General features: G+C 38.9%; 1 protein-coding gene and 1 long non-coding RNA gene across 2 annotated transcripts; one reads left to right on the top strand and one right to left on the bottom strand.

Moving 5' to 3' along the window:
* Nucleotides 1–488: 488 nt before the first annotated feature.
* On the top strand, nucleotides 489–1415 carry LOC100891726 (tripartite motif containing 13-like). The gene has a single exon (XM_003729728.2). The coding sequence runs from the start codon at nucleotides 489–491 to the stop codon at nucleotides 1413–1415; it is 927 nt and encodes a 308-aa protein (XP_003729776.2).
* A 13500-nt stretch (nucleotides 1416–14915) lies between these two features.
* LOC115927304 lies at nucleotides 14916–17460 on the bottom strand. The gene is made up of 3 exons (XR_004065555.1): nucleotides 17235–17460; nucleotides 15958–16097; nucleotides 14916–14989 (listed from the first exon to the last, which is right to left on the bottom strand). It is a non-coding gene; the product is annotated as an uncharacterized LOC115927304 (long non-coding RNA).
* Nucleotides 17461–18610: the final 1150 nt, after the last annotated feature.

The raw sequence follows: 18610 nt of genomic DNA, 5'->3' as shown, positions 1-18610 counted from the left end.
TGACGCGTTCCAAAGTGATGCGAAGTGAACTTTCTGTGATTGGGGTGACGCTTTATTTCTGAAAAGGATGGTGTGACCCCCCTGATTTTTTTTTGGAAAAACACTGATCTAGTAGTTTAAATACTGGAGCAAACCCTCATGACTGAGCCCATGCTACGCCACTGGCTATGGCAGCCTTCCAGTCTGAACTGAGAATGGGCATTCCAGCATTTACGTCATCACTAATTCGTATTCGTATTTTTTGCCACACACAGTAAAATCAATACAAATATTAGGCAATTTGGGTCTTAGAATGCATATGGTAGAGAGTGAAGACATAACAAGAAATAAGCATTACAATTCTAATGATATGCACATTTTTTTTAAAATTTCAGACAAAGTGGCATTTCCATTTCTGCCCTCCAATTCCTGAGCTTGTTATATACGTGGCTGAACTTTTCTTGCTCACTTTTCTCCGCTAAGTTTATGCCTCTTTGGGTGACTGCATTATGGCTGAAAAGGGAGAACCACAGTTTCCTGAAAGTCTGGCGTGTCCAATGTGTCTCGAAGTCTTCAAGGCCCCTACTCTCCTAGCCTGTGGACATACATTCTGCAAGGAATGTCTGGACAAATACGATAAAAAGCACCGGGGTCAAGATTTCATGGAGTGTCCGCTTTGTAAGAAAAACACCAAGCTGGGTAAAAATAGAGTCGCAGGACTCTCACCGAATTTCTCTGTAAAAGGCCTCAAGGAGGAATTACATGTACATCTTAATAAGGTCAATGGCAAATCATCAGAGTACTGTTCCCTGCACAGTAAAGTCTACAAAGACATTCTGTGTGAGGTTTGCAAGGAATTCATCTGTCTGACTTGTTTGTTTGATAAACATGACGGTCACAGTTTTAAGAAGAAGGAAGAGTTTGTAGCAGAGTTGAACACGAATAGAGACTCTCTCTTTAAACAAAGTGAGGAGAAGAAAACACAGATCAAAAAGTCTATTACCAATGCTAAGCAACATATGCGTGTTATGAATTCACATCTGGATAATCTAGATAGGGAAATACAGAATTCCTTTCGTGAAAAGTCAGAAATTCTTCGGGGACACAAAGAAAGACTTTCAAAAGAAAATGACGACATCCGCCAAAACTCTAAAAAGGTAATGGCAGATTTCATACAACGCCAGGAACAGTCATTGCAGAGTATTGATGTAAAGAGCACTTTTATGGGACAAAAGGGCATCGCAAGTACTAGTAAGTTTTCAGACACTGACGCACTAAAAACACTTTACATGGGATACCTAGATCTGACAAAGGAATTGGATAGAGACGTCAACGACCCGTCTATAGCGCATGCGCTCCAAAACGTGGAGAAAACCTGGTTTCAACCATCTGATGAGAATGATCTTGACCTAGGTGATTTCTGGGAGGCAGCGTAACTTTCATCACGCCATGACTGATCCTGAAAGTATGCAGGAGACTTACAAGGAACTGATGTGGAGTAACTGACCCCCCCCCCCCCCCCCCAACAGCCGTACAGAGTGTTTGATATGACAAAAAAAATAGAACGTGTAAGCCTATACGAGTAAAATTGCCTTCATAGAGACAGTCTCTGTGGAAATAAAAAGCCCAATTGCGCGAAATCTCTTTTTCTCTCTTAATTCTCTTTCTTAATAGCTAGTTTCTCTATCTCTATCGTGTATTTGTCCTTATCATGCTTTATGTAGCGGTATTTATCTCTCTCTTCCTCGCATTCTCACTCGTTCTCTCTCTCTCGCTCTCTCTCTCTCTCTCTCTTCACTCTTACTCACTCTCTCTCTCTCTCTCAAATCTTTTTCGTCCTCCTTCCTGACTCTCTTTGTCCCTCTCATAACTTATTTATGTCTCTCTCCCACGGTTTACACCTCCAACTACACGTCTCTCTTTGTTTCTGAATAGAACAGTTCCCCCAATTTCCACGGTTTTAAAGTGTACACTGCTGCCTCTTAAAGGGATCCGGTAACTTTGTCTTAGATTCTGAAACAAAATTCTGGATTTAGCTCATGATACAATGATAATTATAAACCTTTAGGTCAGTCAGGAACCCCGGACTTTTAGAAGCCGATCGCCTGCCTGATTATCAAGATATTTATGATTGGAATTACAAATTTTGAAAACCGTTCGCCTGACGGTTTTCATAACACTACAGTCTATTGGGGAAAACGAGTATGGTAAAACCGGTCACTCAAAGATTTTTACTTTTTTGAGGCACTTCTTGATCATTTCGAAGCGCAATTTTTTTAGGGCTTCAATATTACACCATATCACAGACATTGATAACACGTAGGGCCGTGTATCTCAGATTTAACATTGTTACACGATCCCTTTAAAGGTAATACAAAGTTTTGGTATGGGGTTATGAATTTGGTTCAAATGAACATATTGGAAGCATATGCAATCCTACTATATTTAGTGATCGTTGTAGCGGTTGAAATCGAGTCTAAGTTATGCAATTATAAATAATTAACTCTTTATGCTGTATAGCTCCCTCTCAAGGTCAAAATATTAATTAAGCTATAAAACAATGTTTCTTGGCTAAAATCGACCGACTTGCTATTCCCGTTTGGAAATTAAATATCACAACTACATATTCAGAGATTTTCATGGTCCCAGCTACTATTATACGGCCGTAGGCGCTATTTGAAATTCATCAAAATTTACCGGGAGCACCGGTAAATTTGTATATTCTATTTTTCTCGAAAGCAGAAGTGTTTTAGGGGCTAAATTTTCTAGTGCTTATTACACATCCACAGGGGCATCCAAATATATCAAAATTGTAAAGAATCATTATCCACCCAATTTTCAAAATTTCCCAAAACTTTGTATTACCTTTAAGATCTTGAATACCGTACAGCAAAAAGAATAACAAACTTGCAACTCATTTTCGTAAATGGAGGTTTAGAATGTAATTTATTGTTTGCTGCCTGCATTATGCTCTGTTTAATGTTATGATATCTGTCGGTCCTATGTTATGTATTATGTTACTCTTTAGTTTTAATAAATGCCCAATTACCAATTATTTGTAAAAGTTGTGATTCTGTCTTGATTCAATGAAAGATAAAGCAACAACAAAGAAAGACAACATTATATCGACAATTCTATCTGGTAGAAAGATACTATCAAAGGACATGTTCTGGTACAGAAAAGAAAAGAAATAAATAGCGACAAAAATTCAACAAATTTGACAAGGCAAATACACCACAACAATGATCTGTAAAAAGGCGGAGGGAATATGGAACCAAACACATTATATCTGTTTGGAGCCAGAATGGAGTTAACTCATATACTTTAACACGTGGCCTATGCGTCTAAAATTCAAATGACACGATGTAGGTCTATTGCCACTTTAAATTTACAGAAAGTCAATTATCACATCTATACATGGATTAGTTTTTTTTTTTTCTTCTTTCATTTATATTCTAATCGTGGTAATCAGACACACTGTATGCAAATATTACATTTGAAAGCTCTACATGGACACATCATGAATTCAGTCTACTAGTAGAACCACATTGTTAAGCCTTAGGGTTGGTTTTAAAGAGGTATGGAGACCAAATCACTGGGGTCCAGCTTTGCTGTCACATGGCAATAAAATAGTCCCAAGATAATCCTCTTGTTTATTTAGATTTAATAGAAGTATATTCTGCAAATATGTGTATGATAAGAAATTAAGCAGAGCGTATTGCATAGATTTGCATTGTGATAATGTACACTGTTGGTCATAATGATGGATATTTATTTTTACCCCAGTTTAGGGAAGGATTTGAAAAAATTATTTATTTCTAATAGATCTAGATAATGGCATACATTCTCAGATTTTATTGAATATTAATTTGCGAGTGTTTGTTTTGCGTGACTGCTTAATCATATGTGTTCTTCTATGCTAATCAGATAAGGGACCTACGTCCTTAAGTCATAATTGACAGTAATGAGGATTAGTGCCTCACAAAAGGGCACTAATATATAGCTGATCGACACGATTTTTATCCTGGGGCCTCACAGTAACGAGGCCATTGCTTAGCCCCTGAATCATGACTGTACGCAGTGTTTGCTAGGGTACGCGGCCCCTTCCACAAATCCCCCAAAACGAAGAAAATGCAATAAATTGTCAAAATTCATTGCATTTCCCCCCGGCCCCCAACAGAAAATAATATTCGGTAGGGCCGTGCATTATGGTTCAAGGCATGGCCACATAGAGGAATTTTTCCTGTTGGGGGCCGGGGGGAAATGCAATGAATTTTTGACAATTTATTGCATTTTCTTCGTTTGGGGGGATTTGTGGAAGGGGCCGCGTACCCTAGCAAACACTGCGTAAAGTCATGATTCAGGGGCTAAGCAATGGCCTTGTTACTGTGAGGCCCCAGGATAAAAAATCGTGTCGATCAGCTATATTAGTGCCCTTTTGTGAGGCATTAATCCTCATTACTGTCAATTATGATTTAAGGACGTAGGTTCCCTAGCTGATTAGCATAGTAGCACACATATGATTTAGCAGTCACGCAAAAACAAACACTCGCAAATTAATATTCAATAAAATCTGAGAATGTATGCCATTATCTAGATCTATTAGAAATAATAATTTTTTCAAATCCTTCCCTAAACTGGGGTAAAAATAAATATTCCATCATTATGACCAACAGTGTACGTTGCGATAATGGCACACATTATTGTATAATACAAATATTACATTATATTATATTATTTTCTACACTACGAGTAGCCATTAAAGAGTGATAATGTATTTTGTTGAAAGTTACTCAGCATGGCTTTGTTTCATAGTTTGTTCAATGGATGATGACTAGTTTAGCTGTCAGACCTTACTTGCATGGTCAGAACACGTTTATTCGTCCGCAAATTATGTTATTGATATTTACAACCGTGTAATACAATACTATTATATTATGTACTTTGTGTTGTTTAAAAAGAGGATACCAGATTGTTGCAGGTAGTATTGGCTAAATTATCATACTATATACAAGTAATTGATATGTATTAAATCTTTAAGGGGTCGGCAGTATTAAGAGACGTTTTTGTTGTGTATAGAGACCCGTGTTCAGTGACTCCAATCAGTTATGAATTGTTGAGCTTGATCACAGCGAAGGGATACTCCAGGTATGATTTATTCTTTGTATGTGATGTTGAGAGACGATGGTTATATTTGTACTTTTGTTTTCATTTAAGCATAAGTATAAGTACCTAATCATCAATTGTATAGCAATGTTGATAATAGTCTTGATAGTTGATAATTATTGTGTATAGTTGCTCACTAATAGGAGTATGAGTCATTGTTGACAGTACACAGTCACATTATTATTTCTTTCCATTGTTGATTCATTGTCTATCTTTGTAGTACATGTAAATTGTCGTTATATGGTTAATTGTGGAGAAAGATGCATTAGCAGCCGCAGTTATACTAAAATGGTATCCGGAATATCGACTATGTCATTTTACTAAATACACTGTATGAAGTTTCTTCATTATCACGTCTTCAGATGTTCAAATTCAGGAAACGTTGTAATTATTCGGTTATTTCATCTGAAACGACTTCAAAGATTCTGATGATATTGTGGATACACAATACATATCAAATATTGTTGTTAATTGAAAAAAATTAGTACTCACACTCTAAGTTAATGTTCTTTTGTTACATATATATCACATAATTCCAGAAGAGTGACTGGATAGAACAGATAGATGTGAGGCTCCATCTTACAATGGTGGTTGTTCTGGTTAACCCTAATAAGGCCGGGGGGGGGGGGCATTATGCCCCCCCCCCCCCCCTCCGCGATTTTTCTGATTGTTCGGGAATGCATACGGATTACGCCCCGCCGCTCGCTGACTTTTCTTTCGAGTCTTGCGCATCCTTTTTTTTTTCTTTTTTTTTTTGTTGAAAATCGGGGGTACAGTTACAAGGTCACGTGACCTTTTGTCTTTGCATGTCAGCCCAAAAATCGCTCATTTTCGTGATTTGTGTACAAAACATATGGAAATGTCATTTTTCCTAAAAAGAGATAAAAACACTGGTTATTGGGTCTTGTTTAAAGTTTAGATGTTTGTTTTGGGAGTCAAAATAGTTGAATTGTAGTTAGAAAAAAAGAAAAGAAAAAAACACAATAAAATACAAAAGTTGAAAAAACAATGAAATACATAATACATGATCAAAGCAAGAGATAACATAAGGAATAACCTAGCTCTTCTAAATTTGTTGTCGTATTATTGTTTCAAATGGTCTAACGAATACATGTAGTGAAAAAGAATATAAATATAAAGAATATATGATTTATGGGTAAAAAGGTGAATGTTATGACCTCATTTGCATACATTACCATAAATATGTAAATGAGTGAATTTTTCAAAAAAGTTAATTTACCATAGTATTCTTTACACTTCACTTGACATGCGTGCAAATTTTCGCGGCCATTATTCCATAATACCCCCCCTCCCCCCCCCCCCCCCCCCCCCCCCTCCCCCCCCCCTCCCCCCCCCCCCCCCCCCCCCCCCCCCCCCCCCCCCTCGGCCGTATCAAGACCTAAAATAGCCCGGCCTTTCTAGGGTTAAACATTAATTGGGCGAGTCATTCAGGATGGCCATGTTGTTGTATGATTGTATTAAAGGATTAAACAATTGGATGTATGTATTTGTTGTGATGTTATTGTAGCGATATGACTACAGGTGTACACATATTCAAATGACTTCAATGAACATGCATGGGCATGAATATATGAATACAAGTACATGGATGTGGCTTGCAACGAACACTCACGTATCACGTATCACGTGATCACGTATCACGTGATCACGTGATCACGTATCACGTATTGCGCCCTTTCGTGAAACAGGTCACCCAAATCTACGAAGTGTTGGGTTACGTGACCCAACAAATAGTTATTTTGCTATATGCAATCTACGAAAGCTCACGTAAATTGACGCTGGCGTTTAAAAAAATAATGCAAATTGTCATTGAGAAGAGACTCATAGCAAAAAAGCTGCTTCAGGTCAGAATATGTTGTGTAACTCTGGCGCGGATCAAGGCCCCCCCCCCCCCGGAAAAAAAGGAAAAAGGAAAAAACAGAAAAAGAGAGAGAGAGAGAGAGAGAGAGAGAGAGAGATTGAAACGAAGGGAAAGAGGAGAGAAAGGGAAATGGAAGAAGAGAAAGAAACTGGGAAAAAAAGGAGATCGGGGGGGGGGGAAGGGCCTTGCCTCCCAGTTGTTACCACCCCACCCCCCGCCCCCCCCCCCACATAAAAAAATAAGAGAGAAGGAAGGACAGTGAAAGAAAAAAGGAAAAAAGAGGAAGAAGAGAAAAAAATAAGGGGGATATCGGTTACAAGTTAACCGCCAACAAGTTGTAGTTCGGTGGGGGGGGGGGGGGCTCTTGCCCCCGCCCCCCAAAAATGGGGGAAGGAAAAGAAAAGGGTGAAAAGAGGGGGAGAACAGTTGCGATTAATCCCGCCAACAACCTGTGGATCGGGGGCCGAAAGGGCCTTGCATCCCCCTTGCAAACCTGAAACAGAGAGAAGGAAGGGAAAGGAAAGGAAAAAAAGAGAGATATGAAAGGAAAATGGGAGATAAAGGGAAGGAAAAAAAGAGGAAGAAGAGAACAAAATAAGGGGGATATCTGTAACAAGTTTCCCGCCAACAAGTTGTAGTTCGGTGGGGGTGGGGAGGCTCTTGACTTGGGGGGGGATCCAGAGGCGGATCCAGGGGGGCCGGGGGCCCGCCCGCCCCCCCCCCCCCTGGAAAAAAAAGAAGGGAAAAAAGAAGGGAAAAAAAAGGAAGGAAAAAAAGAGAGAGAGAGAGAAGGAAAGGGAAAGAGGAGAGAAAGGGAAAAGAAAAGGGGGAAGAAGGAGATCGGGGGGGGGGCGTCCTAGGCTGTTGCCTCCCCCCCCCCCAAATCAAAAAAATAAGAGAGAAGGAAGGAAATGGAAAGAAAAAGGAAAAGAGGAGATAAAGGGAAGGAAATTGGAGAAGAGGAAAAGAAAAGAAGGGGGTAATAGTTGCAATTTTCCCGCCAACAAGTTGTGGATCGGGGTGTGGTGGGGCAAAATGACCTTGCCTCCTCCCCCTCCCCCCTCCCCACTAAACTTAAAAGAAAGAGAAGGAAAAAAAATAAGAGAGAAGGAAAGAAATGGAAAGAAAAAAGGAAAAGAGGAAATAAAGGGAAGGAAATTGGAGACGAATAAAAGAAAAGAAGGGGAAATAGATCATTTGCGGTTAATCCCTCCAACAATGTGTGTAAAAGGTTGGGGCCGAAAGGACCTTGCCCCCCCCCTCCCCCTCCCCAGCAAACTTAAAAGAAAAAAAGAGAAAGAAGAAAGGTAGGGGAGATCAGTTGCGATGTTTCGCCAACAAGAGGGGGGGGGGCTCGGGGGAAATAAAATTTAATCGTGGTTTATTTCTAATTCCATAACGGTGGTTTACACATAATGCTGAAATGTCATAATTTTCCGAGATTTGTTCTCATTCTTTAGTAAATTATACTTTTTTATGCGTTTGTTATAAAATGACAAATTCCTAAATTTACAGCCAGGCAAGAAATATGCCTCTTGAGATGCCTACATGTCAGGGCCCGCGGAACGGCGGGGATCAAGAGCTTCCAGCTCCCTCCCCCACCCCCGAATTTTTTGAAAAAGCATATTAAAGAGAAATAGAAAGAAAGAGAGCAAGAAATACAGAGTAGTTAAAGTAATTAAACGCCTAAAACGGGGGCTTTGCCCCCGGGACCCAACTAAGGGCCCTAAGGTGAGCCCCTTGATACTCGACCGTAATTTAGTGCCTAAAACCCTTGAGCTTGTGGGGGCTCCGCCCGCTGGACCTCACGCAAATCAGTGTCTTGCCAGTGTCACAAATAAGGTATACAAATATGTTCATCTGACCGTAATCAAATGCCTAAAACCTCAGAGTTTCCGGGGTTTCCACACCCTCGACCCCACCAGGGGCCCTAAGGCGGGACCCGGAATGCTTATCTGACCGTAATTTATTGCTATAAGGTATCAAAATATGTTCATCTGACAGCAGGCGCGTAGCTAGGGGCGGTGGGGGCGCCACCCCACCCCCCCCCCCCCCCCCAATAAAAAAAAAAAGCCGGCCACAAAAAAAGAGAGGATAGTAAAGGAAGAGGACGTAGGAAGAAAAGGGAGCAGACAAAAAACACTTTTGAAATTCAGACAAAGATTAAGAGTCGAAAACGGTACAACGATTGTCTTCTTTCTCTAATAATTTAATGAAATATCAAAGCCTTCGCGCAGGAGGGGGACTGAACTGAGACAAGGATTACGAGACGAGAACGTTACAGCGAACCGTCCTCTTTCTTAAATAATTTTAATGAAACGTCAAAGCTTTTGCGCTTCGCGCGGGAGGGGGGGGGGGGACTGAATTGAGACAAGGGATAAGAGTCGAGAATGGTAATACGAATCGTCTTCTTTCTCTAATGATTTAATGAAACGTAATAGCTTCCGCGCTTCGCGCGGGAGGGGGGGGGGACTGAATTCAGACGAGGATTAGAGTCGAGAACGGTACAACGAATCGTTTTCTTTCTCTAATGATTAATGGAACATAAAACGCGGGAGGGGAGGGGGAACTGAATTCAGACAAGGATTAGAGTCGAGAACGGTACAACGAATCGTCTTCTGAAACGTAAAAGCTTTCGATCTTCGCGCAGGAGGGATATCAAGGGGGAGCTGAATTCAGACGAAGATTATTTTCGAGAACGGTACAACGATTCGTCTTCTTTCTCTAATAATTTAATGAAACGTCAAAGCTTTCGCGCTTTGCGCAGAAGGGGGTGGGTGGGGGAACTAAATTTAGACAAGGATTAAGAGTCGAGAACGGTACAACAAATCGTCTTCTTTCTCTAATAATTAATGCAACGTCATAAGCTTCGCGGAGGATGGAGGGGGAAACTCGCCCCTCCCTGCACTACCCCCTATTACGTCACTGCTGGTCACCATTACGTACCAATATTTGGCTCGCATAATTTCAAATTAATACAGACCGATAGGAAAAATTATGCCTTACATGAGTAGGTTCATATGCTATTTTTTATCCCATAATGAGAGAGAGAGAGAGAGAGAGAGATGCAAGTGGAGAAGGCTGAAGATTTATAGAAATAAATAAATTGCAAGAAAATTGAAATGAAAAGGAGCAAGATAATAGGCCTATTTCTTTCCTTTCTCTCTATTTTTTTTCTTAAAGTTTATCTTTGGTTTCTTTTTCACATTTTTGTTTCCCTATTCATATGCCAGGCGCGGATCCAGGATTTTCCAATAGGGGGGGGGGGGGGGGGGGGGGGCGGAAATTCCAAAATTGCGCAGACCGTTTTTTCAAGGTCATATTAGAAGCACCATACCGGTACAATTTTGGACATTTTCATCGGGGGGGGGGGGGGGGGGGGGGGACTACAGCCTCTTGCCCGAAAAAGTAATTTTCTGGTTTCACAATTCGGCTAGTGAGCGAGCAACAATTTGACCATAATATTGTGAAAGTGTTATTTATCACCAAAATAAACGAGAAAAGATATAAAACAACTCATATTCGGGCAGCTCGCTGCCACCCCCTCCCAATTACGCGCGAAGCGCGGAAGCTTTGACCTTTTCTTCATTATTAGAGAAAGAAGACGATTTGTTTTACCGTTCTCGACTCCTATTCCCTGTCTGAATTCAGTTTTCCCCCTCCCGCGCGAAGAAAGCTTTGACGTTTTATTAAATTATTAGAGAAAGAAGACTATTCGTTGTACCGTTCTAGACACTTAATCCTTGTCTGAATTCAGTTTTCCCCCTCCCGCGCGAAGCGCAGAAGCTTTGACGTTTCATTAAATTATTAGAGAAAGAAGACGATTTGTTGTACCATTCTCGACTCGTATTCCTTGTCTGAATTCAGTTTCCCCTCCCGCGCAAAGCGCGGAAGCTTTGACTTTTTATAGTTTAAATTGAAATTATTAGAGAAAGATGATTCGTTGTACCATTCTCGACTCTTAATCCTTGTCTGAATTCAGGTTCCTCCCGCCTGCGCAAAGCGCGGAAGCTTGACCTTTCATAATTATTAGAGAAAGAAGATTTGTTGTACCATTCTCGACTCTTATAACTTGACTGTATTCAGCCACCCCCCCCCCCCCCGCCCTCCCGCGCGAAGCACGGAAGCTTTGGCCTTTCATAGTTTAATGAAATTATTAGAGAAAGAAGATGATTCGTTGTACCGTCGACCTTTATCCTTGTCTGAAATCTGAAATGAGCTTCCCCCCCCCTCCCCCCCGCAAGCGCGGAAGCTTTGACATTTCAATAAATTATTAGAGAAAGAAGACGATTCGTTGTACCGTTCTCGACGTGTCAGAATTTTCAAAAATGTTTCTTTGTCTGCTCCTTTTCGTCCTATGTCATCTTACTGCCCCTACCGCCTTTGGCTACGCGCCTGCTTTAAAGGGAAAATGAAACAATCATGATTGTGATGGCACACAATTAGGTTAGTAGAAATGAAATGGAAAAAAGATCTATTACACCAACCATGCATGGATAAATCACGGCCGGGAGCGTCATAGTTTTGTGTTATCGGGCGATGGCCGCGGCCGGCCGGGGCGTAGCGACCAAGCGAGATTTTTCAATGTTGAATGCTGAAATTATGCATTCTAGAAAATCCCTGAGCCCAATATGTACGTTCTTTTCGCTATATTTCTTTCTAGCTATATTTCTAAATTTCCTGGGGGACGTGTCCCCCTATCGGGCCCAGGATTGCCGCCCCTGTCCATGATTACTACCAATATGAGTTCAAATACAAGCACAAGCGAGTTGGTATGAGCTGAATCCAAATGAAGGGCAAAATAAGAGTTGTGAAGCGGCCTACCGTTAATTTAGAATTTGACTGTTGAGTATATAACTTCTATTTAAAAGACACCCAAAATATTGTGCCCTTTCAAATTTCTCACTTCAGAGTGATGACCTTTGTAGCGCAGGGGCTGTTCTTGACGTTAACTTTGAATCCGCAGCTCGAAATTTTATGCGGCCGGCCCGGCCCCCCCCCCCCTCTATTCAATAATTTCGTTATCTTTTCTCTTCTCTTTTCTCTTCTCTCTCTTTTCTCTCCTTTTTTCCTTTCTCTCCTCCTTTCTTTTCTCTTCTCCTTTTTTTTCTCCTCTTCTGCTTTCTTTTTTTCTCTTCTTTTCTTCCTCTTTTTTTTCTTCCTTTTTTTTGCGCCGCCAATAGGGGGGGGGGGGGGGGGCCGCGGCCGTTTCGCCCCCCCCCCTGGATCCGCCACTGATATGCTGTGAAGAAATTATTTCATCTGGATTATATGTTTGTCACGAGCTGACAAAAAAAAAATGAGGGGGGGGGGGGCTCGATGATAATTATCATTTGAAGGTTTACAAAAATGTCCATGGGTTATATGCACCCACTGAAGAAAATCCATGTATAGGGTTGCTTCAGGAACCCCAGCACCCACAGATCCCACGCATGATGAGACAAACTCGAGATAAAAACACATTCTTTCACATAGGCCTACTTATTAAACGCCCCTTACCACCTGCGTTAATTACTCCCTATTCAAATCTGACAGATGCCCCTTTACCTTTTATAAGTGCCACTGTTCCCTTTTCATAAGTGCCTCTTGTGATATCTGATAAAAGGCTTTTTTATTCTTTACTTTGTCACGCGGTCCCCTTATAATTTTAATAAGTGCCCTTTTACCTTTTGATATGTGCCCTTTTACCTTTTTAATAAGAGCCCTTTCCTTTCTCATCAATGTCCTTATGACACATGCCTCCTTTTCCTTTCTTGTAAGTACCCTTTTCCTACTGATAGGTGCCCCTTTTCCTTTTTTAATGATTCCCTTTTCTCTATTTCTCTCCGAAAATTATCTTCTGCAAGGTTTGTTCCATTGACTGAACAACCTCTTGCAATTCCTTTCTGTCTCACTTTCAGTCGTACTTGTTACCACTCATTTGCATTCCCTCGTTATCAACTACGATCAACCATTCCATATTCACTCCATTACTGTCCACATTTCAATTGATTCTCTTCACTCTACCTTTGCAGCCTTTGCAGAATCTTTGCTAGAAGTAGAACATTTTTAATTTAGGGTTAGCATTTTATTCAAGTTTCTTGTTTAATTTCAATATTTGACATAATTTTTTTTAAAAGACAATTGAATTTAACACTAGAAATTTTTAATTGGTTTGCCCCCCCCCCCCCAAAAAAAAAAAAACAACAACAAACAAACAAACACACAACACCACCACCAAAGTGGTACCAGGGTTTTTGTTAGGAGGCCATGTCCTGTATAATTTTTATTTTTAAGAATAGTTTTCTCTTTTTTAAATTAACTTTACATTGGTAAACCGTTAATTTCACTGGGGAAACAAACCCCCCCCCCCCCTCCCATTAACAATCAACACTGCCGTTACTTCCACCAACACTAATGCTATAATTCAAAACTTTTCACTTTTAAGTCCTTCTAATATAAACATATAATCATATGTGTACACTATTGCAACCCGTTACATGGGCCATGTAATAATAGCACCAGGAAGAGGATAGCAAGCCGCCCCCCCCCCCGTCCATAGAGGTAAATGAATTTCAACAAGTATAATTATAATTAAAATATCATTAATTAATTCAATCTTTGATATGGACTGATAGATCTTTATCACTCAAATTTCAAGGAGAATCTTTCTGCCCAGTCCTCAGTTTCATCTTATAAGATGGTAGTTTACATTGTTAGAATTTTAATGTTATTCATTGAGGATTAGTTATCTTTAATTATTTCTACGTTGACAAGATAATAAACTTCATTAGCTTTATTGAATGTGGTATTCTACAAACATATAATACAAATAATAAATAAATATCATGTAAATATTCCAGTTTAAACCCATCTATATTGTACTTTTCATAATATGAGGGTGGCATCTTTAAGACGTAGTCCCGTGTAGATGTTCAAGTTCAAGTTCAAGTTCAAGTTTATTCAAACCAATCAAACACAACATTTTACAATCAATTGACACAAAAGAAAAAAAAAAAAACATGATAGGTTTGGGACCCCGGAGAAGCAGAGCTTGTGATAAGGGGCCCCTTAAAAGGTACATAAACAAAAACAAAATAACAGTATTTAGAATAACCGATGACAAAAACATATTTACAATGATAACTAATGAGTAAATATGGGAACAGAAAAAAAGATAACACACAACACATACACACCCACGCACACACACACAGACACACCCACATACACACATACACACATGGCTTTCCAGGATTTACTTTAACATATTTTGTAATCTCTCAAAAAGATATTCTCGACATGTATGTTTAAACATAGGTAGTGTTGGACTGGATCTGATGTTTTGTGGCAACTTATTCCAATCTTTGATACAATTAATTACAAAAGAGTTCGAAGCAGTTTGTGTTCTCGCAAACGGCTGATGGATAAGATTTCTCTGACGTGTGTTGTACGAATGGACAGTCGAATTAACAATAAACGCATCTTTTAAAAATGAATTATTTTGAGCAGATTGAGATTTGTACATGAATATCAAACAATGCATGGAGACTAATTCATCTAGAGGCAACATCTGAAGTTGCACAAATAAAGGATTACTTGGACTTCTGTAATTTGAATTTGTAATGAGCCTGATAGCTTTCTTCTGAAGGACTATTAACTTGTTTATATGGCTCCTATACGTATTTCCCCATGCAACATTACAATAAGTTAAGTGAGGCATAATGATAGCATTATAAAGAGTTACTAAAGTTTGCTCTGGTAAAAAAAAGCGTAACTTAAAAAATCACACCAACACTCCTCGAGACCTTGGTACAAACATTGCTGAGGTGATCTTTCAAGTTAAATGATCATCAACTGTAACTCCAAGAAACCTTACATTTTGACTCCGGTTGATCAGATGACCACCTATATGTCTTCTGCATTCATCACTAAAGTTGTAGCCTAGTTTTCAGAAGAAAGGGCTGTAGTGATAACCCAAGTCTGTTGAATGGAAAAATGAAATAAGATATAAGAAAATCAATGACGACTAATAACACACACCCTGATACCTGCTCAGAAAAAGGAAGGATTGAAATTCACTTGGGGTTCTATTGGGCAAACCGAAACTATTTTTCGTACAAGACTAGTTTCTGACCACATTTTAGATTATTTCTGATGATCCCATTGAGACGATAGGACTGCTGAAGTTTGGTTCAGACAATGTATGAAATAAGTAATACAATGTACTTGTGATGTAAACTCGTGCTCATTATTGAATAATATTCGGTTAAAGGTAATACAAAGTTTTACGAAATTTTGAAAATTGGGTGGATAGTGATTCTTTACAATTTTGATATATTTGAATGCCCCTGTGGATGTATTATAAGCACTAGAAAACTTAGCCTCTAAAACACTTCTGCTTTCGAGAAAAATTGAATATAAATATTTACTGGTGCTCCGGTAAATTTTGATAAATTTCAAATGGTAGCTGCGACCATGAAAATCTCAGAATATGTAGATGTGATATATAACTTCCAAACGAGAATAGCAAATTGGTCGATTTTAGTCAAGAAAAATTTATATCTTGACCTTGAGAGGGAGCTATACAACATAAAGAGTTTATTATTTACAATTTCATAATTTTAGACTCGATTACAAACGCGACAACGATCACAGAATATTGTAGGATCTCATATGCGTCCAATATGTTCATTTGAACCAAATTTATGACCCCATACTAAAACTGTGTATTACCTTTAAGTATGGGACATAAAATGACCAAACAACTTGGACCAGAGAATATACTGGAAATAATGCTACTGAAACACACGTAACGTAGACTTATATTTCATCTATATTGACATTTAATTTTTAATCTAAATCACAATTGTGATATTCAGTCAATTATTCGTCAGATCTATAATTTTCTGCATGACATGTGTTCCACAAAAGTTTATTGGGGTACCTACATGTATATTAGCACACTTGCTCGTATGAAGTGTAGTAGGCCCGCATCTCTAGATATGATCCCATCAATATCTCTTCTTTGTTCCTCTCCTGAGTTTGTAAACCAGCATGCCTTCATCACCCACTGTAGAGAAGCATCATCCTACATGACAGAAAACAAAGTAGGTACTTCAATTTAAAACTGATACTAATGGATACATATCAACCATAATACATCCTATAAACAGACTTTCATCTTATTTTGTGTTCTTCTTCATCTTCATTGCTCAAGAAGTAAAAAAAAAAGTAATGAGGGGTCCTGTGTATACCCTACATGTAGTGCTTTGGATGTGGATTAGATATGGCTCTTCTACACACAGGCCCGGTCCCCCCCCCCCCCCCCCCCCCCCCCCTCAGGGGTCGGCAGGACCGCATGCGTATTCCCAAAATGTCCAGTAAAGGGGTAGTTTTCACAAAGTCTGGCTCATAGCACACAAAAATCTGGCCCGTATTGACTTTACACACCAGACTTAGGGGGTGTTTTCAAAAGGAGGGAACACGCATACGCATACCCCAAATAACACTGAGTGGGGGGGGGGGGCGGGCACACAGGACCTCCTTTAAATAAGGACACATTTTCCTTTGTAAACCAAAAAAATTAAAGACATCAATATTTCTCTTTCCTTATCTTCTTCTCAACCCCACATGCAGCTCATCATTTAGTATTTTTTCTGTACCCTCGATCTCTCACTTCTTTTTGTCATTGTCTACTCTTTGTATAATTATGACCATGTTCTTCTATCTTTGTCGTGTAAAGTATTGTCTTGTCCCTTTCTCGTCTCTGTTGGCATCCCCATTTTTCTTTCCCTATTTTGTAGTTCCTTTTGTCATTACAGAATAGTAAATTTAATTACTCATTATTCCTAAGTTTCATTTGAGGTGTTCACACTTGTACAAGCATTGCTTTTTAGTGGACCCCTCTGTTTCCAACATGTATTTCTTAAATTTGTTTTAAATGCTTATAATTATTTGTAATGTTTTGTTTGAAATGTGAATAAATTTGAAATTGAAATTGAGATTGTATGCTAGGTGCAGAACTAGAATAAAATATACCCTCCACTATATACGCTAATAATAATAATAATAATAATAATAAAAATGTTACTTATAAAGCGCTCACCACCGAAGTCTCTAAGCGCTATAATTGCAACGTCAACTTAGTTCCATTTACTTTGTTAGTGAATTAATACATGTAGGTGATCGTTTAATATTTGTGTGCTAAATAACCTGGTAATTTTACCTGCATGGGACTTTCTGCTTCATGTTGTTAACTTCTTTCAGCTCTTTAATTTCAATCTGTTGGAACAAAAAGAAGGAAAAAACCAATACAATAATCAAGGCATCCCTTTCTCCTTAACAATAAAATAGATCAAGCATAATAGCTATTTTTTATGTCATGGTTGGCCTTAAATTTAACATGGTGTGGAAATCAACATTCCTATTTAATGAACCACAGTACAAAGTAAAACTAATGGAACATTTAACGTGTACCTCACACAGTGCTTTCTATGGCCTATGAGCACGAAGAAGTACTAAGTAGAATTAGTTTATTATAACAAGAAGAGGTGGACTACAGATAAGTAAACATAATTGTGGACTAGGGGTCATTTCTTATACAACGTCCAACAAAAATATATTTATCAACATGAACTGCACAATTTGGAAACAAATCTTTAATTTAGACTCCTTATGAATATGAGTTATGACAACTAGACAAGCATGCTGGACCCACACAAAATCTAAACATTAAATAAACAAATCTAGTTGTTGTTTTTTGAATATTTTTATTAATAAGTTCCAGGTTTACATCTAGATCTAGGCCTAAATAAAATAGGGTTTGGAGTTGTTTGATTATTCATGGTCACAGATAATTCTGGTCTGAAGTTGACACCACCAATTTTTCATTTCATTTCATTTCAAAGACTTTATTTTCTGCAATCAAACAAATCAGTTATTCAACAAATATGGATAATTATATAAAATATAAGGTATGCAAACAATATAAAAAATATAGAAACAAATGTATAATACATGAGTAAGAGTAAATTTATACGTTGGGCCATTGCGTGTATAGTCTAATTGCAAATTTGAAATGTAGTGTGCTGAATTTGAAAATCGTGCCGGCCAATATTTTGCTCAGGGGGGGGGGGGGGGGGGGGGGGGTATTGAGTACCTCAACAGAGTCCACGTCTAGAAGAAGGGTCTACTAAAGATTTTAACAAGAATTAACCCACTTGGATTATTAAAGAAATCATACTTCATAGATTATTTCAAGGTAAGTTAAATCTAGATTTAAATTCAATCAATAAATTGATGAATTAGATACATGATGACGATCAAATTTGCAGATGAGCACCGCAATTCCACGGGATGGGCCTGCCGGAACCCGGGCCCTAACTGGGTGACATGACGGCAAACCGCAGTCAAACTACTTCACGACGATGAAAATCAAAGTGCAATTTGAAGAGAAATATTTCCCTAGCCTTTTCCCCAAATATCTGTTGAGAACAGTCTCAAAATGAAAAGAAATTACCGAAGATCACGAAAACTATAACAAATTTTTCAAAATTAATCACTAAATTCACTAAATTCACTCATATTGCAATCAATTACTCA

This window comes from Strongylocentrotus purpuratus, unplaced genomic scaffold, assembly GCF_000002235.5.
Source record: "Strongylocentrotus purpuratus isolate Spur 01 unplaced genomic scaffold, Spur_5.0 spur5_scaffold_20, whole genome shotgun sequence".
NCBI classification, from domain to species: domain Eukaryota; kingdom Metazoa; phylum Echinodermata; class Echinoidea; order Camarodonta; family Strongylocentrotidae; genus Strongylocentrotus; species Strongylocentrotus purpuratus.
The sequence above is the reverse complement of the archived record's forward strand: the minus strand, read 5'-3'. Positions and strand labels throughout refer to the sequence as shown.